This window comes from Podarcis cretensis, assembly GCF_951804945.1.
Source record: "Podarcis cretensis genome assembly, chromosome: 15".
Lineage (NCBI taxonomy): Eukaryota > Metazoa > Chordata > Lepidosauria > Squamata > Lacertidae > Podarcis > Podarcis cretensis.
This window is the reverse complement of record NC_137185.1, coordinates 710,900-736,400: the sequence shown is the minus strand read 5'-3', so window position 1 is coordinate 736,400 and position 25,501 is coordinate 710,900. Positions and strand designations below refer to the sequence as shown.

The 25,501-nt window shown below is 54.5% G+C and overlaps 1 protein-coding gene across 1 annotated transcript in view; it reads left to right on the top strand.

Annotated features, from left to right (window-relative positions):
• Positions 1 to 8,156: 8,156 nt before the first annotated feature.
• DPH1 (diphthamide biosynthesis 1) overlaps positions 8,157 to 25,501 on the top strand; it is a 36,938-nt gene continuing 19,593 nt past the window's right edge. Inside the window, exons 1-5 of the mRNA XM_079955759.1 lie at positions 8,157 to 8,254; positions 12,327 to 12,479; positions 14,872 to 14,935; positions 21,393 to 21,514; positions 24,397 to 24,551. Of these exons, the coding sequence (XP_079811885.1) occupies positions 8,197 to 8,254; positions 12,327 to 12,479; positions 14,872 to 14,935; positions 21,393 to 21,514; positions 24,397 to 24,551 (552 nt within the window). The 5' untranslated portion in view covers positions 8,157 to 8,196. The remainder of the gene's footprint in view (positions 8,255 to 12,326; positions 12,480 to 14,871; positions 14,936 to 21,392; positions 21,515 to 24,396; positions 24,552 to 25,501) is intronic.

Below are 25,501 nucleotides of genomic sequence, written 5' to 3'. Positions count from 1 at the left end.
TCAGTGATGTGCATTATAATTATGAACAAGTGGATAGAGAGAAGTTTTTCTCCCTCTCTCATAACATGAGACCTCAAGGATGTCCAAAGAAGCTGAAGGTTGGGACAGGCAAAAAAAAGTCTCTCTTAATGCAGCACGGAGTTAAACTGTGGAACTCCCTCCCACAGGAGTGAGGGATGGCCACCAACTCGGAGAAATCCGTGGAGGAAGAGAGGAGCTGTCGATGGCTACCAGCCACAATGGCTCTGCTCTGTTTCTGCAGTTGGAGGCAGTACCAGTTGCTGGAAACTGCCGAGGGGAGAGTTGCTCTTGCGCTTGGATTCTGCGTTGGGGCTTCCCAAGGAGGTACCTGGTTGGCCACTGGGAGAACAGGAGACTTACGGGACCGCCTCTCCTGGTATGCCCCACGGAGAACCTTAAGGTCCATAAACAGCAACACCCTAGAGGTCCAGGGCCCTAAGGAAGTCAGATTAGCCTCAACCAGAGCCAGGGCCTTTTCAACACTGGCTCCAGCCTGGTGGAACGCTCTGTCTCATGAGACCAGGGCTTTGCGGGATCTGATTTCTTTCCGCAGGGCCTGTAGGACAGAGTTGTTCCACCTGGCCTTTGGCTTGGAATCAACTTGATCCCCTCCCGCTCTTTCCTTTTTCCTTTCCCCTTCTGTGATGGAACTCCTATTTGGGGATTTCCTTGGCTTTTTTTCTGGCCCACGTAGGAGCAGTCTGGATAGTTGGCCTTGGTGAAGATTTGATGTTTTCATCCCTAAAAAGTTCTTGATTTGAGTTTCTACTGAAATGAGGCTGCATTTTAATGTTGTACTTAGCCGCCCTGAGCCCGGTCTTGGCTGGGGAGGGTGGGGAATAAATAAAATTTAGTATTATTATTATTATTATTAGGTGGGCCAGTGGCCTAATCCAGCAGGTTCTTCTTAGGAGTGCCAGGCGCATCGATGTGCTGTGCTATTTACAGACTAGCACAAGGGGGGGAAAGGGCAGGTCTCTGCCCGCAAGGAGCTCTCCGTCCCCCTGTTTCCTGCGCGGAGGGTGCTGCACAAGAACAACAGGGGTGAATTGGGGAGAGGGATGGCGCTTGCCGGTGGCGTCTCAGCTCCTCTCCGCTGCAGTGGGGACATGACGAATCCTCCCTTCTGTTCTTCTTTGGGGTCTGGGCCAAGCAGATTGCAGTCAGAGGCACACACTGTTTTGTTTTCTGTTTCCCCCTCCTCAGAGGAAGGAGGTCTTTTCTGCCTCGGATGCATGCTGACTCTGGAGGAAAGGGCCGTCGTAGCTGCAGGGCAGAGCCCCTGCTTGGCATGCAGAAGGCACCAGGCTGAATGCCCAACAGCATCCCCAGGTAGAATCAAGGCATGGTAGAGCTGGAAGAAGGGACCCTGAGGATCATTCAGTCCAACCCCCTGCAATGCAGGTAGCGCGGGAATGTTCCTTGTCCGACTCCCCAGAGAGTTGCTGCAATGAGTCACGGGCGATTCTGAACTGGATGATATAAGGCCCCATTTAAATCAGCCAGAACTTGAGGACTAGAACCTTGCTTCATTCTAAAAGGACAGATTTTTATTTGTTTATTGCGTTCCTATCCCACCTTTTTCTCCAAGAAGCTCTAAGTGGGGCACGCTGTACATTATTCTTCTCCTTCTCCATTTGCTCCCCATAACAACCCTGGGAGGTAGGCTCGGCTGAGAGCCGTTGACTGGCTGAAGGTCACCTTCAGTGCGGTTTGTGGGAAAGCAGGGTATCCTCTGAAATGCACACATAGCGTCGTGTTAAGGGAAGAGGTGGTGGGAATGAGGCCAACTGTTTACCCACTGCAACAATATTCATCATCTTAAATGGCCTTACACATTGTAGACCATGCTGGTGACACTCCTGAATCAGGGCCCCTCCGCAGACCAGGCTGCTTTCTAGGGGAAGATCTCTCCTCTCAGCCAGGACAAGGAATTGACTGGCAGAGAGAACTGGCTGCCAACCCCGTCTGCCAGTTCAGCCCTGCGGAACAGGCTGCCTCAGGCCTGGAGACCCACGTAGGAGAGGAAGCTGTTCTCACAGAATCATGGGAATAACCCCAGGGGTCATCTAGTCCAACCCCCTGCAATGTAGGAATATTATTATTATTATTATTATTATTATTATTATTATTATTATTATCAATTTATACCCCGCCCATCTGGCTGAGTTTCGCCAGCCACTCTGGGTGGCTCCCAATAGAGTGTTAAAAACAATACAGCATCAGACATTTAAAACTTCCCTAAACAGGGCTGCCTTCAGATGTCTTTTAAAAATAAGATAGCTACTTACTTCCTTGACATCTGATGGGAGGGAGTTCCACAGGGCGGGCACCACCACCGAGAAGGCCATGTCTGGTTCCCTGTAACCTCACTTCTCGCAATGAGGGAACCGCCAGAAGGCCCTCGGAGCTGGACCTCAGTGTCCAGGCAGAACGATGGGGGTGGAGACGCTCCTTCAGGTATACTGGGCCAAGGCTGATTAGGGCTTTAAAGGTCAGCACCAACACTTTGTGCTGAAGCCTTCTCGGGGTGAGTCAAGCTCAGGATATCATTGGCTATGTATCTGGGAGGCTCTGGAAGCCTCCTCAGGGACCCCCATGCCAAGCAAGGAGGAGGAGGCTCTGAGTGGCCACTAGCCAAAATGACTACCTTCCACCTCCAGAGACTATACGCTGGGAATCCCAAGTGAAGAGAGTGTTGCTGCTGTCACTGTGAGAGCAGGATGCTGGACTACGATGGGTCTTCTTTGGCCTGATCCAGCACCCAGGCTCTTCTGATGTTCTTATGGAACCTCCAGTTCCAGAGGCAGTCTATCTCGATTCCTAGGCTCTTTGGGGCATTTGGCCACCGTGAGGACAGGAGGCTGGACCAGGTGACCCTCCACTCCTTTGAGCTGACCCAGCTGCTGCAGGGCTCTCCTTTATGTGCTGTGAGCCTAGTGACACTTTTCCCCAGGGAAGTTGGCAACGTAGGCAAAAGCACGAGAGCAGGCCTGATCTTTTATTCCCATTCCTTCCCTTCCTCTCCCCTTTTTATGAAGATTACCCGCTCTGGGATACCACAGCTAATTCTCTCCTGGTCTCCTCGCTGGCCCAAATAGGACTAATTTAGCCAGCTAGCCCTGGTGATCATCTAATGTTTATTGGATGGATTTCCCCCCTAAATTGATTTTTGAATTCTGAATTTATTCTTACCCATGTTTTATGCTGTTTTTTGTTGCATCAATTAAGTGTTTTAAATTTGTTGTTAGCCACCCTGAGCCCAGTTTTCTAAACTGGGAAGGGCGGGGTATAAATAAAAATTTATTATTATTATTATTATTATTATTATTATTCCTGCTCTCCTGGAATTGAGACACCTTTCTCCGAGGTGGGGAGAGAGAGAGACCCGCTAAACTTGGTGGGACCCTCCCTCTTCCAGGGTGGGGCCGTAGCCCACTTGTGGCCGCATCTGACCAGCGGGAGGCGAGAGGATTACTCAGGCGCTGAGTAAGAAGCCATGCGCGGAGGGGGCTGAGCATCTGTCGCTCAGCCTGCGTGTGGGGGAAAGAGGGTCTAATTTAATTAGCGTGTAATAAAATGTCAGAGAACAGGAATCCAAACGTGGCGGTGGAATCGGAGGCTCTGTGATGCTGGGGAGGAACGTGCGATGGGGCTTGGACCTTGGGCTCAGAGGAGGAGGAAGGAGGGAAGAGGAGCTCGGAGGTTGAGGGTCGGCATGTGCGGGAGCCTGCAGTGGTCATAGACTGACTCCTGGAGCAGCAGGTGTCCTCTGCATAGAATCCTAGAGTCAGAAGGGACCCCGAGGGTCATCTAGTCCAACCCCCTGAAAATCCAGGAATCCCAGCCGAAGCATCCAGGCTCTGCTTAGAAACCTCCAAGGAAGGAAAGTCCACCTTCTTACGAGGGAGACCTTTCCACAGTCGAACAGCTCTGACCCTCAGAAAGTTCTTCCTGGCATTTAGTCAAAATATTCTTTCTAGCCATCTGAATCCATTGGTTCAGGGTCTTCCTCCTCCCCACCTCCCACCCTGTTCCCTGTCTCTGGGAAGCAGCTGCCCCCTGGGCCTGCTTTTATGGCCTTCCTACTGGGGCATCATGTTGGGCACTTTGAGAAGCAGGTGCTGGGCTATTTATTTACGTACAGTGGTACCTCGGGTTACATATGCTTCAGGTTACAGACGCTTCAGGTTACAGACTCCGCTAACCCAGAAATTGTACTTCCAGTTAAGAACTTTGCTTCAGGATGAGAACAGAAATTGTGCTCCGGCAGCAGCAGGAGGCCCCATTAGCTAAAGTGGTGCTTCAGGTTAAGAACAGTTTCAGGTTAAGAACGGACCTCCAGAACGAATTACTGTAAGTTCTTAACCCGAGGTACCACTGTAGAGTGGTACCTTAGGATGCGAATGGGATCCGTTCCAGAGCCCCGTTCACATCCTGAAGCGAACGCAACCTGCGACTGCACGTCTGTGCGTGTCACAATTCGCCGCTTCCACGCATGACGTCATTTTGCGCGAGTAACGTGCTCTGTTACTTCCGGGTCGCTGCAGGGCGCAACCTGAAAGCGCTCCACCTGAAGTGTATTCAACCCGAGGTATGACTGTACTGCATTTAATGCCCCACCTCCCCCCCCCTCCAAGGAGCTCAAGGTGGCCAACACGTTTCCCCATCCCTATTCCTTTAATCCCCATGACAACGACCCTGCAAGGTAGGTCATGTTGAGAGGCAGTGGCCGGCCCAAGGTTACACTCAGTGAGGGGGGAATTTGAACCTAGGATCTTCAGAGCACATCCTTTCCCCCAAAGAATCCTGGGAACTGTAGCTTGTTAAAAGGTTCCAGGAATCGTAGTCGCGTGATGGGCAAAGTACAGCTCCCAGGGTAAATTCCGTGCTTTCAAGGGCTGGTGTGCCTTCGCAGGCAGGAGCAGGCAAGGCAGGGCAGCGACGCCATGGCAAAAGCCCCCCAGGGAGAACCGCCTGGCTCTGTGGTGCACGGCAGCAGCAGGCGCTGGGCCAATCCTGGCTCTCTGGAGGGAACCCCAAGGGGCAGGACCGGCCACCCCCTCCCCCCCGTTTCCCAAGGGGGTTGAGAAAATAAACAATCTCTGATCAACTTGCGGGCCCTTTTTAAAGGAAAGGTTTCAAAGAGATCCGGATTAATTTCGTTCTTGTTTTAAAAAGGCAGAGAGGAGGCAGGTCAGAGGTTTGCCAAATCCAGACGGTGTGGAGAAAGAGAGAAGATGCGACTCCCTTTTTCTGCAAAGGTCAGGCAAAGCTCGGAAGGTGCTGGAAAACCCCTGGAGGAACTGACAGCAAGAGGGAATCGCATGGACGAGAAAGGCAGCCAAGGAAGGGTTTCATACCCAATCTCTTCCCCCATCCCTGCCATGACCTACACCTTTGGGGTTTGTGGGGTTGGAAGGCCCAGCACAGCAGCCTCCCACTGTCACACCACCTGCCATTTTTGGAACATGCAATATGTATTTGTAATCTTTTGTTGGAAGCCGCCCAGAGTGGCTGGGGAAACCCAGCCAGATGGGCGGGGTATTAATAATAAATTATTATTATTATTATTATTATTATTACAGTGGACACTCGGGTTGCGAACGTGATCCATGCAGGATGCACGTTTGCAACTCGCAGCGGCACGTCTGCACATGCACGGGTTGCGATCCGGTGCTTCTGCACATGCGCAAAGCACAATTTAGCACTTCTGCGCATTTGCGACCGCCAAAACCCGGAAGTAACCCATTCTGGTACTTCCGGGTTTCGGCAGGTCTGTAACCTGAAAAAACGCAGTCTGAAGTGTCTGTAACCCAAGATATGACTGTATTATTATTATTATTATTATTATTATTATTATATTTGTTTGTTTGTTTGTTTGTTTGTTGTTGTTCTTGTGCCCCCCTCCAAATGGGACCTTCCCAGCTTCACAGTTGGGGAGATTTCCTCTTGCTGTCCGTTTCTCCAAGGTGTTCCCAGAACCTTCCAAGCTCTACCTGACCTATGCAGAAAAAGGGAGTCACATTTCTTATTGCATATCTAGCCCATCTTTTTCTCCAAGGAGCTCAAAAGGTAAAGGTAAAGGTACCCCTGCCCGTACGGGCCAGTCTTGACAGACAAGGAGCTCAAGGCAGCATACAAAGTTCTCTGCTCCCTTGTGGAATCCCCACACCAGCCTTGTGAGGCAGGCGAGGCTGAGTGGCAATGATGGGCCCAAGGTCACATGTGGTGAGTGGGGGATTTGAACCCAGGTCTCTCCCAGGTGCCTAGTCTTCATTTAATTCCCACAACCACCCTGTGAGGCAGCAACTCTAGCTCTCTAGCATGCCTGAAACCAGCGCCGCTCTTTGCACCCATCATACGACTTCTGGCAGTTTTGCTGCTCACCTGTGTGGTTCTTTGTGAGCATCAGAGAGCGGGGAGATCCTGGAGGTCCAGCGTGTGGGGAGCCTGGTCCGTCAAGTAACAAGGCAGGATGCATCTCCAACCAAGATCCGCAAGGGCACCCGGGAAACCTTCAGTTTCACAGGACAGACAAGGCTCTTTGTGGGGTGAGGAAGGAGGGCTGTTTCAGAGGCACCAAGTCTCTGAAAGCCAGCTGCTGGAAACCGCAGGAGGAGAAAGTTGCTGTCGCACTCAGGACTCGTTCACGGGCTTCCCTTCGGGGCATTTGGGTGGCCACAGTGGAAACAGGAGGCTGGACTAGATGAGCCCCCTTGAGCCTGATCCAACAGGCTCTTTTTATATGGAAGTCTATTGCAATAGCAGAACCTCCATGCCCGGGAATAGTCTACCTCTGAATAGCGGACGATGAGGATGTTGTGCTCGTTTCCTGCTTGCGGGCTTCTCTTTGGGGCATCTAAGAACAGGATGCTGGATCACATGGACCCCCTTTGGCCTGATCCTGCCCCAGGCTCTTCTGGTGTCTTCTATTCTTAAGTTTGTCCTGGGCTCAGAGGACTGATGAAGGGGTGGTGGGGTTGGATTTCTTTTCTCAGGTGAAATAAATAGACTTCCATGTCCAGGGCAGATAAAAGAAAGGACTTCTTCATGTAGTGCACAGTGAATCTATGGAACTCACTTCCACAGGAAGCAGGGATGGCTCCAACCACCTAGGCGGCTTTAAAAGAGGGACAGACAAATTCATGGAGACTACAGGAAGCTACTGGAGGCTGCGCTCTGACTCCATGGAGGAAAGGATAGAAGCGAGAGGGAGCCGTGCCAGCCTTGGGGGGCGCTGGCATGCCTACACTGGTCCAGGGGCTGATGGGGCCCCACTTTGCCACTGGCTGCTCTCTGGGTGGCCATTTTCCAGAGGGGCCCCCAAGGTCCAGCACCCCCAAAACACTGCACTGATCTGTCCAGCTACCTGTTTACTCCCAGATGAAATGCACACAGTTCGTATATGGCATGGATAAATACAGATTTGCAGGTCTGTGCGTGCAAATTTATCATCTTACGGGACAGGGAAATAAATCATGCATTTCGAATCGTGCATCAAAGTCGTGAAATGGGCTACAAATGCAGTTAAATGGAGCAGGGAGGCATTTAGTTTCAGGCCAGCCCTGTGGCATTCTATACTGATGCATATAGTACTGGCCCTGAAAAGTGGAGGCAGTGCTTTGGGGCATGTACAGAGTGCCTTCCACATCAGGGGCACACACAGCCTTGACTGGGGCGGGCAGAAGTGTGGCGGGGTCGTCTCCCTTGACTCTTTGCAGCTGAAGCCAGCGAATGGTATTTTTGTGGCAAAACACCCTCGATTTCCTGAAAAAGTTTCCGGAGCTAAGGACGGCCTATTTCGAAATTTCGCCCTCTGATTTTGAAGCTCCGCTCATCCGCGAAGCGTGAAGACTCTGCGCCTGCAGTTTCTGTGCACTCTGCACGCGCTCAAGGGCACCCTCGTCGCCTTTTCTCGCTGCCTTCTGATCTACGATGTCATAAATGCTAATAGTAATAATGAGGAGCCACGGGAAACAGGTGCTGGGGCCGGCTGAGCCCCGGCACCCACACGAAAGGGCTCCCTGCAGCCCCACCAACTGGGCTTCGGGCTGGGCGCTGCCTTTCTTCGCTGCCCATCGATGCGCTCGGGGGCGGCTCGCTCCTGCCTGGCTCGCGTGACCGGCGCTCCACTGGCGCTGCCTTTCTGGGCTCCACGTGGGTTTTGCAGCCATGGCGGATCCAGGAGGAGCGAGGGAGGCGAAAGGTCCCACTCCGGATCCGGCGCCAGGTGAATTCGGAGTCGCTCCGGAGCGGGCGCAGCGGGCACGCGCAAGGGGCGTGGAGAGGGGGCTCTGCCTTTATTTATTGTTCTTATTTACTCTTGCTGTTATGTTCTATCTGCCCCCCCTTCACAAAAATCTGGAGATGCCAATATGTGGGGCTTTTCCCCCTGCGTGGTCCTTGCAGGAGGGAGTCGGGCACTGCCGTGGGGGCGGGGGAGAAAAGCCACCCTTGGCCCGAGGTAGTCTACCTCTGAATATCAGTTGTTGAGCGGAAGGAAGAGCGAGGGCCGTAGGCATCCCCGAGTGAGATGTGGGGAGGAGGTTGAGGCTGAATTTGATAGGCCTCTGACTTGATCCAGCAGGGTGCTGAGGTCCGTCTCAGCCTCGCTGCAGATTTCGTCTACTTTAAATTGTAAAGTAGGAAGGAACACTTTAGAGCAGGCATGGCCAAACTTGGCCCTCCAGCTGTTTTGGAACTACAATTCCCATCATCCCTAGCTAACAGGACCAGTGGTCAGGAGTGATGGGAATTGTAGTCCCAAAACAGCTGGAGGGGCCAAGTTTGGCCATCACTGCTCTGGAGGGCTGGACTCTTACAGCTGAGAGGAAGCAGCTTGGCTGTGGTGCATCCTAAGGGATCTCTCGGGCTGACCATCCTTGCAGGGTTGCTGTGAGGACAATATGGGGAGACAAGAAAGAGAGAGGGAGATTACTCTTGTGCATGCTACTTCCTGCTTCTCAAATTAAAAGTGCTGCTGGTCCCAAATTGCCAAGAACCAAAAAGCAATTGCCTTGCAGGGTGAGGCCCTCAAAAGCTCTTTGCAGCACCCTGCTCCCAGATGCAATGCTTTTGAATCCCAGGAGGGAGAAGGGCTCGTGTGCTCAAGTCCTGCTTGCAGGTTTCCCATTGGCCGCTGGGAGACAGGAGGCTGGACAGGAGGTGGGCCCCCTTGGGTCTGATCCACCAGGGCTCTTCTTACATCCTGTTGTTGGGGACTGAGCCTGGGACCTTCTGCATGCAAAACACACACTTCTGCAGTGAGCTACAGCTAGTCCCCTAAAAATAAAGCAAGGTTCCAGTCCTCATTGTTCTGACTGAAAAAAGGAAGGTCAGAAGCTGCCTTCTCCTGAATCAGGCCATTGGCTCCTCGAGTTCAGCATCATATGATGATTGGCAGTGACTCTCCAAGAGCCTTGAGATGCTATTGGGGATTGAACCTTCTGCATGCCAAGCAGCTGCTCTTGCAGAGAACCATGCCCTTCTGCCTCAGCCCCGCAATGTGTGCTCCTCTTCTGGTTCTCTTGCCTCTCCCTGGTGAGTAGGCAAGACCTCCGGTGATTCACTTTCGCTCTGCTCCTTCCTACAGTAGCTACCGCCTATTGGGGTGTGTTTTGGGGGGAGCAGGGGGGCACATTCACGCAGGAGCATAAATAGCCCCCCTCAAACTACTTTCTGTCACCTCTCCACCCCCCCATCCCAAATAACTCTTTGCCAAGTTGTGTTCTCTGAGAACTCTTGTCGCTTTGCTGATTCACAGGATGGCGTTTGTGTTAAAAAGAGGGGGCGTCTTTTGGGGGGGGGGGAAGAATAGAAGAATAGCAGATCGCCCTTTCTGACGTTGGCATTCAGCTGAAGCAATCGATGCCCACCAGCCCTTTCTGGGCAGCTCCATCTACACACACCCTGCCACCGTGGGAGGGTGCCAAGCACCCTGCTAAAAGGTGACTCAGATTTCACCCTACGTCCCCAACTGGCACACTTGCCTCATCTGCCCAAAATACTAGCATGGTGTGTGTGTGTGTGTGTGTGTGTGTGTGTGTGTGCATTCAGGAGGGAAGATCTCTGCTCCCTGTCCTAGGGGAGCCCCCATCTTGAGAGGGGAGGTGAGGATGCCCCCCACCCATGCTTTCTCTTAATCTTTCATTTCCCCTAAACTTGCCAGAGTTTCTCCCTCCTGGATCTTATTGACTAAATTTCCCCTTTCCTTGAAAGGTGGAGGGGACGTAGGTGGCGCTGTGGGTTAAACCACAGAGCCTAGGTCTTGCCGTTCAGAAGGTCGGCGGTTCGAATCCCCGCGCCAGGATGACCTCCTGTTGCTCGGTCCCTGCTCCTGCCAACCTAGCAGTTTGAAAGCACATCAAAGTGCAAGCAAATAAATAGGTACCGTTCTGGCAGGAAGGTAAACGGCGTTTCCATGCGCTGCTCTGGTTCGCCAGAAGTGGCTTCGTCATGCTGGCCACATGACTCGGAAGCTGGATGCCGGCTCCCTCGGCCTATAGAGCGAGATGAGCGCCACACAACCCCAGAGTCAGCCACGACGGGACCTAACGGTCAGGGGTCCCTTTAACCTTTACCTTGGAAGGTGGAAAGTGGCGGGTTCTCCTTCCTTGGAGGTTTTTCAACAGAGTTTGGATTGGCACCTGTCAAGGAGTCTTTCACTGTGATTCCTGCATTGCCTAGATGACTCTCAGGTGTCCCTTACAACTTTACAGTTCTCTTTTGTGATGGAATATATCGGCTCTCTGGCCTGGCGGGTTAAAGGAACCTACAGGTTCAGGGCAGTGCTAGAAATTAGCCCAGGGCCAGGCGCATTTTGAGGCTGGTGCATTTCCAGTTGTGACCACGTGGAGATCTCTGGATTTTTCGGTTGGTGCCTGGGGAAAGCAAAGTGCCACTTAGAAAGAGATCTGGAAGATTTTCCTTGAAGCTTGGATTCATTTTGTTTCATGTTTTAATGTGTCCTAAACCCCTCTGAGATTTGTTCTTTAAACTGTATAGAAATGAAAATAGTAATGATGATAATCATAGAAACTCCATCGCAAAAAAGAAAAGGAAAAAATGGCGCCTAGAAATTCAATTGTGGCGACTGCAGCCTAGGTTTAAGGTGCCATTTGGTGACTAGATTACAGTGGTACCTTGGTTTAAGAACAGCCCTGTTCACGAATTATTTGGTATACGAACTCCGCAAAACCGGAAATAGTGTCCTGGTTTGTGAACTTTACCTCAGTCTAAGAACAGAAGCCGAACGGTGGAAGGGCACCGGCGACGGGAGGCCTCATTAGGGAAAGCGCGCCTCGGTTTAAGAATGGTTTCGGTTTAAGAACGGACTTCCAGAACGGATTAAGTTCGTAAACCAAGGTACCACTGTACTGTATATATTTGGGTTTCTAGTGCTGCTTCAGGGCCAGTCAGCCTCTGAATACCAGCATAGAAGCAACAACTGCATAAAGAATTTATTACAGTCAAGCAGAATACAGTGGTACGTCTGGTTATGTACTTAATTCGTTCCAGAGGTTTGTTCTTAACCTGAAACAGTTCTTAACCTGTAGTACCACTTTAGCTAATGAGGCCTCCCGCTGCTGCTGTGCCGCCGCCACACGATTTCTGTTCTCATCCTGAAGCAAAGTTCTTAACCTGAGGTACTATTTCTGGGTTAGCAGAGTCTGTAACCTGAAGCGTATGTAAACTGAAGCGTATTTAACCCGAAGTACCACTGTACAACCTAGCAGTTCGAAAGCACCTCCGGGTGCAAGTAGATAAATAGGGACCGCTTACCAGCGGGAAGGTAAACGGCGTTTCCGTGTGCGGCTCTGGCTCTGGCTCTGGCTCTGGCTCTGGCCAGAGCAGCGATGTCACGCTGGCCACGTGACCCGGAAGTGTCTCCGGACAGCGCTGGCCCCTGGCCTCTTAAGTGAGATGGGCGCACAACCCCAGAGTCTGTCAAGACTGGCCCGTACGGGCAGGGGTACCTTTACCTTTACCTTTACCACTGTACAATTTTTCTTAGATGAACTAAATAAAAACCCACGAATAATGGCTGGGGTTGAGGAGATCGCTGCCTCTCTGCCTTGCCTGATGTCCCCTTGACCTGATTGAGAAGAGCTGCTCTGGCCCTCTTGTCGCCCACCTGGGCTCTTGCTCTCAACCCTGCAACACATGAAGCGGGCAGGAGACCTCTAACCATGTGCAGAGTGCCTTTCCCTCACTTCCACCCTTCCTGAGGGGAGGAAGCAGAGAAGCCGTGGTGGTTCCTGGATCCCGACCCAGCTGCTGATTCTCTCCTCCTCCTACTACAGTCCGCCGAGGACCCCGCCGGGTGGCTCACCAGATCCCCCAAGAGATCCTCTCGGACCCTGAGCTCCAGGCAGCCGTGACGTCCCTCCCCAGCAACTACAACTTTGAGGTCCACAAGACGGTGTGGCGGATCCGGCAGGCCGGGGCGAAGCGGGGTGAGTGTCTTGGCCGGGGTGGGGTGGGGGGGAGATGGCAAGACTATGGAGTTGGAAGGGGACCCCCAAGGGTCATCTAGAACAGTCGTCTCCTGCTCTCCTTCCTTGGCTGAGCTCAGGGCTCCCGTCTGATTTGGGCCGTTGGAGAGGTTTGGGCCCTGGAGACCCCCACCCTCTGAGCCCATGGCGGCTGGTGAAGCAGGAGGCAGGGAGCCTGGGGTGGGCGGAGCCAGAGTCAATGATGGGCGGAGCCAACTCAGGCAGTTAAAGCACCACGATGCTGCTTTAAACACTTGTGGCTCCCCCCAGAGGCTTCTGGGAGCTGTAGTTTTGTTCAGGGCCCTGAGAGGTGTTGGAAGATCCCTCTGTCCTCTCAGAGCTACATTTCCCACATCCCCCTTCACAGGGACTTGCAGCTCTCTGGGGGCGTCTCCTAACAACTCTCAGCACCCTTGACAAACTACAGCTCCCAGGATTCTTTGGAGGAAACCGGGGCTTTCCACTCCGTCCCCCAGGCCACATGGACACCAGAAAATTCTGATGTTGCTTGTAAGGCAGCCACGGCTTCCCCCAGGGAGTCCTGGGAGCTGTAGTTTGCTCAGGGTGCCGAGTTGTTCAGAGACCTTGCACAGAACTACGGTTCCCAGGGTTCCCTGTTGAATCACTGGGCGTAGGAGCTCTGGGAGGGGCACACAAGGAGGCAGAGAGGAGAGCTGAGAGCTGGATTCAGTATGTGAAGGGGGAAGGCCAGGCTGGATGGGACCCCCCTGGCCTGATCCTGCAGCCAGGCTCTTGATGCTCTCACATTCCCCCAGCCGTGCAGCCTGCATCCTCATGGGGAAGCCCTGTTTCGGGGGGGGGCAGGGTGGCAGACCTTGGCTTGTGTGTGCGGTGGCTGCCCGGGGGGCGGGGAAGGGCCTGGCACAGCGGCTGCTGACTGGTGCCATCCGTGCCAAGACGAGCCGGCTGCGTGCAGCCGTTGCCCGAGCAAGAGTCACGTCGGCCCGATGATCAGCCTCCGCGTCAGGGTGATAATGGGATCGGACAAGGCAGCGTAAGCTGCCGACGGGCCTGGGAGCTCTGCCAGGCGGAGCCAGGCCTCTGCTTGCGCGGCTGGGGGGGTGGAGTGGGGAGGGCAGCTAGCCAGGCGCGCCCCACGTTGGGAGAGATGGGGAGCGGGGATGGAAGGTTCAGGGCAGACAGAAGGAAGGGCTTCTTCCCGCAGCGCGTGGTTAACCTGTGGAACTCACCTCCGCAGGAGCCACCAACTTAAAAGAGGATTAGGCAGATTCATGGAGGAGAAGCCACGACCCACAATGGATATTCTCTGCCTCTTCGGTCGGTTTCCTGTGGAAACCGCAGGAGGGCAGAGGGCTCTTGCACTCAGGTCCTGCTTGCGGGCTTCCCTTGGTGGCACCTGCTCGGCCATTGTGAGAACAGAAGACTTAATGTGCCTGATTCATCAGGCTCTTCCTATGGAGAGGTCTGTTGTGGTGGCAGAACCTCCATGCCCAGGGACAGTCTACCTCTGAATACCAGTGGTTCCGCTCAGGTCTTCTTTGTGGGCTTCCCTTTGGGCCATCTGCTTGACCACTGTGATAAGAGGATGCCGGACGAGATGGGCCCCTCTTGGGCCTGATCCAGCTGCCTGTGAATGAATGGAAAATCCAGATGAAGTTTATTAATTCTATTGCATTTGTATCCCAACTTTTTCTCCCAAGGAGCTCAAGGCCTGCATACTTCTCCTCGTTTCATCCACACATCAACCCAGTTGAGAAGCAGTGAGCTTCATGGCCAAGAGGGTATTTGAACCCTGGTCTTTTCCGGGTTCTAGCCCAGCACTCTAACCACTTAGCCACGCTGCCTTGGCTTGAAAGGTCTTGTCCAGCTGGAGTAGCCCCTTGACTTTCTGGGTCCTCTTCCCACCTTAGCGGCAGCCGGGCCCAATTTCAGCCACCAGCATTGCAGATGCAGCCATCCCATAATGCTTCGTGCAAGGACCCTGCAAAGGGAGCGTTCCTGGGTTGGGCTCAAGGCATGCCCAGAGGTTCTTCCACCTCACCCCGGTGTGCCGTGATGGGTCTGGGGGAGAAGGGGCACTGCCTCCTCTCTGGTTGCTCAGAAGCCCCCTTCCAGTCTTCTGCACAGGGGTGTGAGGTGAGAATTTGGCCGGAAATGTGGAGGTCGAAGGCCCCCAGCTTTGAGAATATTTTTATCCTGCTGTTCTGTCAGAAAAAGGCCCACGGAACTGCTTTGAAATCGCAAATGCAAAAGATAGTCGCTGCCCCGTTGGGGTTGCAATATGAGAAGACGCAGCACAAAAGGAAAATGGAGGAGGAGGGAGGAGGAAATGAGCTTTCTGTGACATGTGTCCCTTCCTTCTTTCTCTCAGTGGCGCTGCAGATGCCTGAAGGCCTCCTCATGTTCGCCTGCACCCTGGCAGACATCATTGAGAGGTGAGTAGGGGAAAAAGAGGTCAAACGTGGACTGGCCACTGGCGGGGATTGAGAGCAGGGCAGAGGGTGAATGGGTGGGCTGGACCCTGAGAGGGTGCGCTTGGCATGAGTGGGAGGGGGCAAGAATAATGCATCCTGGTATAAATGGTTTGCTCAGAGTAAGGAGGGGCTGGAGAGCTGGGGCTGCCAGTCAGTGCAGACAGCACTGAGCCTCAATCTAGTTGAGTAAGAAGCATCTTCCTCTGCTGCTGCTTAGACCACCCCTTTCTGCAGAGCCGCGAGGGACTAGGAATGTCCTTTTTAGGGGAAGGCCCTGGAAAGCTGCTGCTGCCAGCCAGTGCTGGCCGTACTGAGCTAGATGAGCCAGTGGCCCGACTGCAGGTGTCAGGTCCCTTCCTATGGGTGGCCACTTCTGCGCCTGGCCTGGGTGGTTTGAGGGTCAAATGGGGAGCTGACAGGATCTGCCCCTGTTTGCAGAGCCTCGGGGCGTCCTAGACTCCTTTGCAGGGCTGCCAATTTTTATTTTTTTTCAATTGAAAATACAGCCCTTCTTCCTGAACGTAGAGAAAACTGCCTTCTGCTGAGTCAGGCCGTTTGCCCATCTAGCGCAATATTGTCTGCACGGACTGGCAGCCACGGCTCTCCAGGATTGAACCTTCAGGAGCCTGGCATGCACAGCAGGGGCTCTGCCACTGAACCACCCTATCAGTAGTCTAGTCCTCCTTATTCTAAGTGAGGGGCTGGCTTGAACAGGAATGGAGGAGGCTGAGGTGGTTATTGTCCCATCTTGCTCAGTGCTGTCTGCACTGGCTGGCAGCAGCTCTTTGGGGTTTTGGGGGCGGGAGAGTCGCTGTTGCCTCCATGTCCTGCTCAGGGGGGTCCCTTAGGGGCCCTGTGAGGACAGGAGGGTAGACTAGATGGTCCCCCTTTGGCCCAATGCAGCGGCTGCAGAGGGGGGGCAGGTCCCTTTTCCTTTCCTGCTGCAGCTGCAGCCAGTCCCCGGCTGGTGTGCTGCTGGCCCTTTAAGGGAGCTGGCCTCCCTCCCAGCATGGGGCCGCTTTCATGTCTCCGACTTCAAAGGCAGCTGATTATGGCGATCCTTTTATCTGAATGAAACCTGAAGCATGACTTTCCCTGGCAGCAGCTGCCTCTGATCCTTGGTGCTGCAGGCAGAGGAGGAGGAGGAGGGGGGAAAGGAGGAGGGGGCTGGGGGCCCACATTGCAGGCCCAAATTGCCCCAACCAGGGGGCTGCTCTCTTGCAAATGCCACTGGTCCTGTGCTTTGCTCAGGGCTGCTGCCCTTCTCCTAGAAGTGAGGCCTTATCTGCAGCCAAGTGCCTTGGTGGAACCTCCAGCTTTAAGGGCACTCTACCACCCAGGCGCCAGGGACCAGGAAGGGGAGATGGTCACATCCACCCCCAGGATCCCCTTCTTGTGGTCGCCAAGCCTCTTGCTCTCAGCCAGCCTTGCAAATGAGCCTTTGTCGCCCTGGCGCCCCTTGGGCGTTCTGGACTGCAATTCCCTCCATCACGGCTGCAGGAGAGCTGGGAGCTGATGGGAGTTGCAGTTCGGAACATCTGGACGGGCGACAGCCTGCTTGCTCTGCCCAGGCGTGGCTTCCATTGGTCTGGATGCAGAAACCCCAGGGCGCCTGCCAGGTTTTGCCCGCATGTTTCCCTTGACCCAACCTTTCTGTTTCCTAGAGATTGCAAATGGTCCTTTTAAATGCCCCTCATTGCCTCTCTTAAATGAGGGGAAAACCCAAACCGGCAAGACACAAACCTCTGTTCTCTTCTCCGCCTCCCTCTTGAGACCATCGGAAGAACCTGGCAGCCGGATCGGGCCCCAGATGGGGCCCCATCGAGTCCAGCCTCCTATTCCCCCCTCCCCGTGATGCCCTCAAGCAGGGGCACCAGAGCCCCCTCAACAGGTACCCCAAAGCATCCCTGGCCTTCGGCGGCAGAGCAGAGCCATCATCCCGGCTAGTAGCCATTCTTAGCCCCCTCCTCCAGCCTGCTTTCCAAGGCAAGGCTGCCCTGAAAAGCCTTTCTGGGAGTGGCGTGGGGAGAACGGACGTAGCCGTTCTGCCAAAGCAGCGTCCAGACTCGGCCTCGGATCCGCCTGGCTTCCTGCGGTGATTGCCATGCGAGGGAGCATCCTGGCGGCCGCATTTTCTCTCTACTGTATCTCTCACCCCCCCTCCCCAAATCCCCTCCTGGGCTCTGGTGCCGCTCCTGCCTTTCATATGAAACCTCTCTTCCAGAGATTACTCTGAGTGAAATATTCAGGAGGCCATGAAGGGGGGGGGGGGAGAGGACGTTTTGGGTGCGTGGAAGGAGGGGGTGATCATGGTGAGGTGGGTGCCGCCCACTCAGATGTTCTCAGCTCGGCAGAGCCGCCCACCTTGCTGAGTGAGTGCCGGCGGAGGCTGGAGGGTGATTCCTCCCAGCCCGTCAACCTGACACAGCCCAAACCCAACACAGGATTCGAACGTGGTGCTTCGTTGGGGCGGGTACTCAATGTCTCTTTCCCAGATATGTCGCCCTTGGAACTGGCTGCTTGTCTGCCGGGGAGGGCGGGCAAGAGTTAAGCAGAGTGCGCCAGGCCAACTCGCCAGGAACGGTGCGGTGTGCGCAAGTCTCCGGTCTTGGCAGAGATCTTGGGCATGAAAGGAGCCTCTCTGGCAGAAACTTTAAAGCCCTCTCTCCCCAAGCCAGGACGGGGAGATAAGGAGGATCAAAGGAGGCAGAGACGCGCATCTCGCATGCCAAGGTGCCCACGGAGTTGGCATGGGGGGGCTGGGAGCCGTTCTCACCTCTCCGTCCCTCCGTAAGGGCATAAGCCTGCTGGATCAGGCCAGCGGCCCATTGAGTCCAGTCGTCTTGATCTCACAGGGGCCAAATACCCCTTGGAAAACAAGAATCGAGATAGACTGCCCCTGAACTGGGAGGTTTCATAATCAGAAGAGCCCAGTCGTCTGTCCTCACAGAGAGCAACTCTCAGGCAGGAACTGAGCTCTACGGAGGCTTCCTGAGCTGGACTGGATGAGCCTTGGGGGTCCCTTCCAACTGCAGAACTCTGTGATTCCAAGAAGCAGCAAGGGACTCGCCCTCTAAGCGGTCACAGAAGGGCAACTGCTGGCCAAAGCTGTGGGATCGGAGGCGGGTTTGGCCACCTCTCCGTGCCTTTCCCTTCCTTCGCTCCCCCTCCTCACGAGGAAACGAAGGGGCGGGGAGAAGCGCATGCAAATGCCGTCCTGCTGGATTTGCATAGATCTCAGGAGGGGCTGCAGAGTTCGGCTTCCCAGGCGGCCCAGCCAGGGCACTGCTGCTGCTGCTGCTGCTGCTGCGTCTTGAAGGCAGCTGCTATTTTCGGCTTTCCAAATTCGCAGCCTTCTCGCAGGTGGAGTCTGGCACCTGCGTGGCACAGCCGCCAAATCTCTCTCCCGCTTTGTCAGCCCCCCCCCACCAACACACGACACCCCTCCAGTCGCTGCCTGAGCTGAAAGACCTCTCCTTTTTTTTTTTTTTAATAATATTTATTAAATTTTAGTTTAACAATAGAATACATAGATAATAACACAATCTTTTCCAATATCCACATTTCATATTCATCTTTGGACTTCCTCACAACCCTTGTTCCTGCTTTCTAAACTCATAAATTTTACCAGCAAATTATTAACTTGGTTTAATTCATATAATATAATTTTCCAATATTAATATCTCAAATTTTGGGATTTAACATACTCTTATTGAAACTTAATCATAAAAATGTTACTTATCCAAAATTTATCTTTTCGTCTTCCAATTAAATTTAAATTTATATTCTTTATACTTAGTTTGTTGAAGCCATGTTTTTGCTAATCTTACATCTTTCTTAACATTCATACAATTTACAATGTTTTTGTAGATAGTCCTTAAATTTCTTCCAGTCTTCCTCCACCAGTTCTTCTCCCAGGTCTGAAAGACCTCTCCTTGCCCCCCCCCCCCAGCAGATCACACACCTCATCATCATCAATTGCATTTATATCCCGCCGTTTTCCCCAACGTGGCAGGCAGGGTTCTTCCCAGCAAACCTGGTCCCCACAACAACCCTGCCAGGTAGGTCAGGCTGAGTGGGGCCAGGTGAGCTTCACGAAGGCTGAGCGGGGGGGATTTGACGCCTCCCAGGTGCTACTCCTCATTGGATCCCCACCACAGCCCAAAATGCGGCACTTCTGCCCCCCCTCGCCGCAGCCCCTCCCCCCCCTTTTGCTGCTGCTGCTGCTGCCTGCCTTTCGCCCTGGGAAGGAAGGCAGAAAGGAAGGAGGGAGGCTGTTAGCAGAATAGCGCCCTGCGGCCTTCTCCAATCAGAGTTAATGATCTGTTTATCGTGTGACATTTTGACGGGAGAAGAACCGATGGAGCTGAACTGCGAGGCGTCCGCTCCGTAGGGGCGGCGGGAGCACTGGCAGCTGCAGCCGCCGCCAACGGGGGAGTCCCTGGCCTGCCGGGTGCTGCCTGCCTTGGCGGGTGCAGGGGCGACGGCCAGGTTCTTGCAGGGGCAGGAGGGTCAGGGCCTCCGCGCCCTCGCGTGCAACTTTGGTGCATCCAGCTGGCTTCCGTCCCCTGCAGCACCCAGATAATCGCAGATTTTGTGCTGGGTGAAGGGGGCGAGGGGCATCAGAAGAGCAGCTGGCCGCAGCTGGATTGGGTCAAGGTGGGGCCCACCAGATCCCACCCTGGCCAGCCAGATGCCCCAGTGGGAAGCCATCAGCAGGACCTGGGAGCCCTCTCCTCCTTCCTCCTCCATGGATTTTTCTAATTAGCTTTTCGAGCCATCTAGGTGGGTGGACATCCGGTGGGAGAGAGTTCCACAGGTTATCCGTGTGCTGCGTGAAGAAGCCCCTCTGTGGCCGACCAAAGGGAACCCACGGCAAGCAGGACCTGAGAGCAGCAGCCTCCTCCCGCTCTTGTTCTCCCGCATGCCAAGGTAGACTGGCTCTGCCCGTGGAGGTTCCATTTAGGAATCCTTAGCGACTAAAAGCTCTGCCGGTCCCCCTCGGCCACCAGTGTTCCCACAAGCAGTGTGGGATTGCCTCCGATGATCATTTTGGTCCCTTAAAACTCTCCCTGCAACTTCACGCCCCATCTCTGCCGCTTCCTTGTTGCCGCGTTTCCTTGGCCTTGGTTTTCCCCATCTGTGGAATGGGAAGACCAGTCGTCACACAGGTGGGGAACCTCCTTCCCCACAGCGTCAGCCCCCCCCCATTGGTTGACTCCTGCTGCTGCTGAGCAGTATGGTTGTCCCACTCCATCCAGGGGAGCGAGATCTCCTGCAGGCCGCGGTCCCTGCTCTAGCCGCAGCAAGGATGCGCCTTCCTGTCCTGGGCTTTTTCTCTGTGTGGGTCTGCCCCCTTTCTGGTGCTGTGGGGCCGGCTGTGGGTGTGGGTGTTCTGCCTGCCTCCCTTCTGCTTCTCTCGCCCTCCTGCATCTTCTGCCTCGGAGAAGCGCAGCCTCATTTTTTGATGAGCGCCTAATCCCCTGAATTGCAAACAGCTTTCCCCAATTGAGGAGGTGGATTAGCACACTCCAGTTTAATCATGTTGACATCTCCGGAGTGGCCTGGCTGCTGGGGCAGCGGAGGGAGGGGGCAGCCTGCCGGGGGTCTTCCAGCTGGCGGAGGGAGAGGGTGGGGGGTGGCTGCGGAGGTCCCTTTGACCATCTTGCCACAGGTGCAGATTCCTCCTAACTTGCTGCCCCAGTGGCCTCTTCCTTAAAAAATCCTAGAATCGTCGAGTTGGACAGGACCCCCAAAGGTCATGTAGTCTGACCCCCTGCAACGGAGGAGTCACAATACATCCGGATCTTTGCTGCCCTTTCAAGAAGCCCCCAGAAAGGAAGCTGGGACTCGTGGGCATCCAGCGAAGCTGACCGTTGGAAGATTCGGGATAGATCAAAAGGCTTCTTCACCCAGCACAGAGTTAACCTGTGGAACTCACTCCCACAGGACACACCATGATGGCTGCCAACCTGGATGGCTGTGAAAGGGGATTGGGTAAACTCCTGAAGGAGGAGACGCCTGTCGATGGGCGACTAGCCAGGATGGCGACGCTCTGCCTGTGTGGCCTGAAACCATTAATGCTGAAACCGCAGGAGGAGAAGGAGCTCTTGTGCTTACATCCTGCTTGTGGGTTTCGCATTTGGGGCATCTGTCAGAATACTGGGCCAGATGGGCCATGGACTCTTCTGGTGTTGTTAAGATGTGCCTGTTCCCATTTCCCGTCTGGGAGAACTGAGGCCAGAAGATGGCGACTGGCTTGAGCATGTGGGGATTCATCCGGGTCTTCTCCAGTCCAGCGCTGCACCTGCCGCTGTTCCCCAGCAGCACCTGCCTGGGCCCCAAAGCTGAGAAGTGGGGCTGAGCGGCTCCCTCTTTCCTCAGCCCACCTCCTCTCCTCTCCTCTCCTCTCTTGCAGGTTCACAGAGGCCGAGGCCGTGGTGATGGGCGATGTGACTTACGGGGCCTGCTGCGTGGACGACTTCACCGCCCGGGCGCTGGGAGCCGACTTCCTGGTCCACTACGGCCACAGCTGCCTGGGTACGAAGGAGGCAAGGGCCGGGCCTGGGCCAGTCTCTCCGCCCGGGAATTGGAGGTCTAGTCGTGGTGTGGCAGTTAAAGAGTGCCAGACTGGGGAGACTGGGGGTTCACATCTCCACTCAGCCTTGTACAGTCATATCTCGGGTTGCGAACGTGATCCTTGCAGGAGGCATGTTTGCAACCCGCAGGGTTCACAACCCACGGTGCACGTGCGTGACGCGATTTGGCGTTTCTGCGCATGCGCGTGACATTTTGTGTTCCTGCGCATGTGCGAGCGCCAAAACCCGGAAGTAACCCGTTCTGGTACATCCAGGTGTGGCGCGGTCCGCAACCCGAAAATGCGCAACCTGCAATGTTCGTAACCCGAGGTATGACTGTAGTTTGCAGGGTAGGTCACCTTGGGTGGGCCTCCTCCATCCCTCCCTTCCTTCTATCCTTTTTGCCTGGCCTTCCTCACAGGGTTGCAGTGAGGACAAACCTGGGAGTGGTGGGCAGGAGGTCCTTGGGCGCCCCCTTGAGCTCCTTGGAGGAAAGGCAGCCTTTGAGCATACTCTGGAGTCTCGGGACAGAATTATTTCTGCCCTGCCTGCCTCCTTTCCTCTCCTGTTTTTCCTTTTGTTTCACAATGTCCTTGATTTCGGGAGCTTCTGGGCACGAGTTGTGGCCCCGCTTTGCCCCATGGAGAGTATTTTTTGGGGGGTGGGGGCTTTGCTGCACTGGAGGAGGAAGAGGAGGAAGGCTTGGCTGGGTGGGGGAGGGGAGGCCAGGAAACCCGAAAAGAGGGCTGGCTGCTGCCGCTGCCTTGCATCTCCCTAGGCGGAAACGGTTCTCTGGATGCTGTTGCTATGGCAACTGCAGCGCTGCTGTCCCAGATGCTGCTAACTTTGAAGTCCGCCCAGGATGGAATCCGGCTCAAAATAACAGGGAAAGGAAAGGAAAGGGGGAGGGAGGGAGAGGGAGGGAGAGATAGAAAAGGAAAAAAGGGGCCATGTTAGCTTTTAAGGTGGATCTGCAGAATTATCGCCCCGGAGGGAGGGGGTGGAGCTTCCCTGAGCCTTCATCCTCTCCTCCCTCTGGCCCAGCTCTCTGATTTTTTTTTGGCATTGTTGCTAGGGCTGTTGCTGGGTGTGTGCGTGGGGGGGGTCACAGTGATGGAGTGGGGGGGTGGGAGATCATTGGAGGGGTGGGGAGAAGCAGGTGGATGAGGAGGCGGCTGTAAGAGCCCCCTGGCACAGGCGGATTGGAAGTGGGGAGGAATCTCTCTTACCTATTTTATTCCCGCTTTTCCTGGCTTCTCTCCCCCCCATCGCAACCCTCTGTCTTTTCCAGGTCAGGGACGGCCTTCGCAGAAGGAGGAGCAGTCTGTATTCTGCACACACACACAGACACCTCCCTCTCTGCCCCCCCCACGAATTTCAGTGCGCCAAGAGGAGCAGGGCATGCTGGGGGGGGGGGGGTTGCATTATGCAGGGACACCCCACCCTTGCCATGTGGTACACCTAAAGGGCAGCCTGCGTCCCTTGGGGGCTTCTCGCAGTTAGCAGGCAGGGTAGTGGGATGGGGGGGGCTGGCAATGCAGCCCCTCCCCTTTCCCTGAGCTGGTGGCCCTAGAGCGCCAGCACTGCAGGGGTGTTGCAGGCAGGCAGACGTGCGGCAGCCAAGTCCCGAGTTCCATTTAGGAGAGGTTTAATTGACGCCGCATGCCGTCCGTCTCTCCTCCCCCCCCCCTCTCTGGCAGTGAGATTGAAAAGCCATCCAAAGCGAAGCACCCAAACCGCTGCTCGGAAAAGCCTCCTTGGCGAATTGCAGAGTTGGAAGGGACCCCCAGAGGTCATCTAGCCCAACCCCTGCAATGCAGGAAGTGCAGATAAAGAATACATGGCAGGTGGAGACACAGCTTTGGCATGGCTTGCGTCTCTGTGCTTAATTTTTTGAGTGGGCTCCCGTTCCTTTCGCTAAGACGGGGGGCCAGAAGGGACAACCGCTCCCCCCAAAAAAAAGTTCTAGGGGATTTTGCACGTGGAGACAGTGGAGCGGACTCCCTCAGGAGATGGTGATTTTTCAGCCTCCTCGGAGGGCAGGCAATTCTGTCATGTTGGGAGGGATGCTGAAGTCGCACCCGCTGCAAGGACAGGGGCAAAATGGCTTTCCATCGCAGAACAGCCACTCACACAGAGGAGCGATGGGAGGTGCTCCTTCTGGAACGAAATCTCTTTGTGCGGTGCGCAGTTTGGGAACGAGAATCCGTCTCTTCCTGGAAGGTGTGGAACACCCAGTTCCTTGAGTCGTGGGGAGCCCCCTCTCTTGGCAATCTGGTGTCTTTATGCCAGCGTCTCCCTCGGTAGAACCATTAAATGCATCAAGGATTCATGGAATCATAGAATTGTAGAGAGTGAAGGGACCCCAAGGGTGCAGCCCCCTGCAGCACAGGAATCACAGCCAGCGATTCATTCTTCATTCTTACCCTTTTCTGCCTTGTGTTTCGACCTGCAAAGGGGCCAGAGTCAGCGTCTGTGTGGATGTGCTCTTCGCAGCGGTGGCTGAGTAGCCAGAGCTACTTTCCTGCTCTGCTTGGCTTTTCCTTCACCTCACATGGGCTAGAAACCTGATGGAGGTTGTTGTCTTTTTCATTTTGCTGGGACTGGGCAGAAGGGAAGCCACACTTTGCCACTTTCTTCATCCAGCGTTTGAGCATGTTGTGATTGTGGCAGTGTGGGATATTCCCACCTTGGGTTGGTGGGGTTTGCTGCTGAGTAAGGAAATTTATCTTAATGGGATGAGACCTGAAATCTATTGGATGGAGGATCAGCGTGCTTCTCTCCCTGGTGCCACCCCCCCAAAAAAAACCGCGCCCTGTCATTTTCTCTGCCCTCTCCCTCCAGTTCCCATCGACTCCACACAGGGAGTGAAGATGCTCTACGTCTTTGTGGACATCAAGATTGACACGACACACTTCGTGGAGACCCTGCGCTTCAACTTCCCTGCGGGGGCCGCGCTAGCCCTCGTCAGCACTGTCCAGTTCGTCTCAGCGCTGCAGGTAAGAATAAATCACAATATTGTGTGCGCTGGGAGTCTTGCGTGCATATCCTTCTTCAGACAGCATAATTGTTAAACTGTGGAACTCTCCTCTGCAGGAGCCACTGGTGGCTTTCAAGGTGGTCTCCTCTTTATTCATGGAGGAGAGTGAGGATGTCTGTGGCTTCTAGCCACCAGGGCTAGGCTGTGTCAGCGCTCTGGGAGGGAGGATGTCCCCGAACACCAGATACAGTGGTACCTCGGGTTACATACGCTTCAGGTTACAGACTCTGCTAACCCAGAAATCGTGCTTCAGGTTAAGAACTTTGCTTCAGGATGAGAACAGAAATTGTACTACGGCGGCAGCAGGAGGCCCCATTAGCTAAAGTGGTGCTTCAGGTTAAGAACAGTTGCAGGTTAAGAACAGACCTCCAGAACAAATTAAGTACTTAACCTGAGGTACCACTGTACTGGGAATCACAAGGGCAAGAGGGCTGCTGCTGCGCCCAGGCCCTGCTTCCCATTGAGGAAAGGAAGACGGCTAGATGATGGGTAGGCAAACTAAGGCCCGGGGTCTGGATCCGGCCCAATCGCCTTCTAAATCTGGCCCACGGGCGGTCTGGGAATCAGCATGTTTTTACATGAGTAGAATGTGTGCTTTTATTTAAAATGCAGCTGTGGGTTATTTGTGGGGCATAGGAATTCGTTCATTCCCCCCCCCCCCCAATATAGTCTGCCCCCCCCCACAAAGTCTGAGGGACAGTGGAGCGGCCCCCTGCTGAAAAAGTTTGCTGATCCCTGGACTAGATCGTAGAACCCTAGAATGGTACCCAAAAGTCATGTAGTCCCGCCCCCTGCAGTGCAGGAATCTTTGCTAAAGCATCCCTGACAGATGGCCATCCGATCTCTGCTGAAAAACCTTCAAGGAAGGAGAGGCCACCATCTCCCGAGGGAGACCGTCCCACTCGCGAG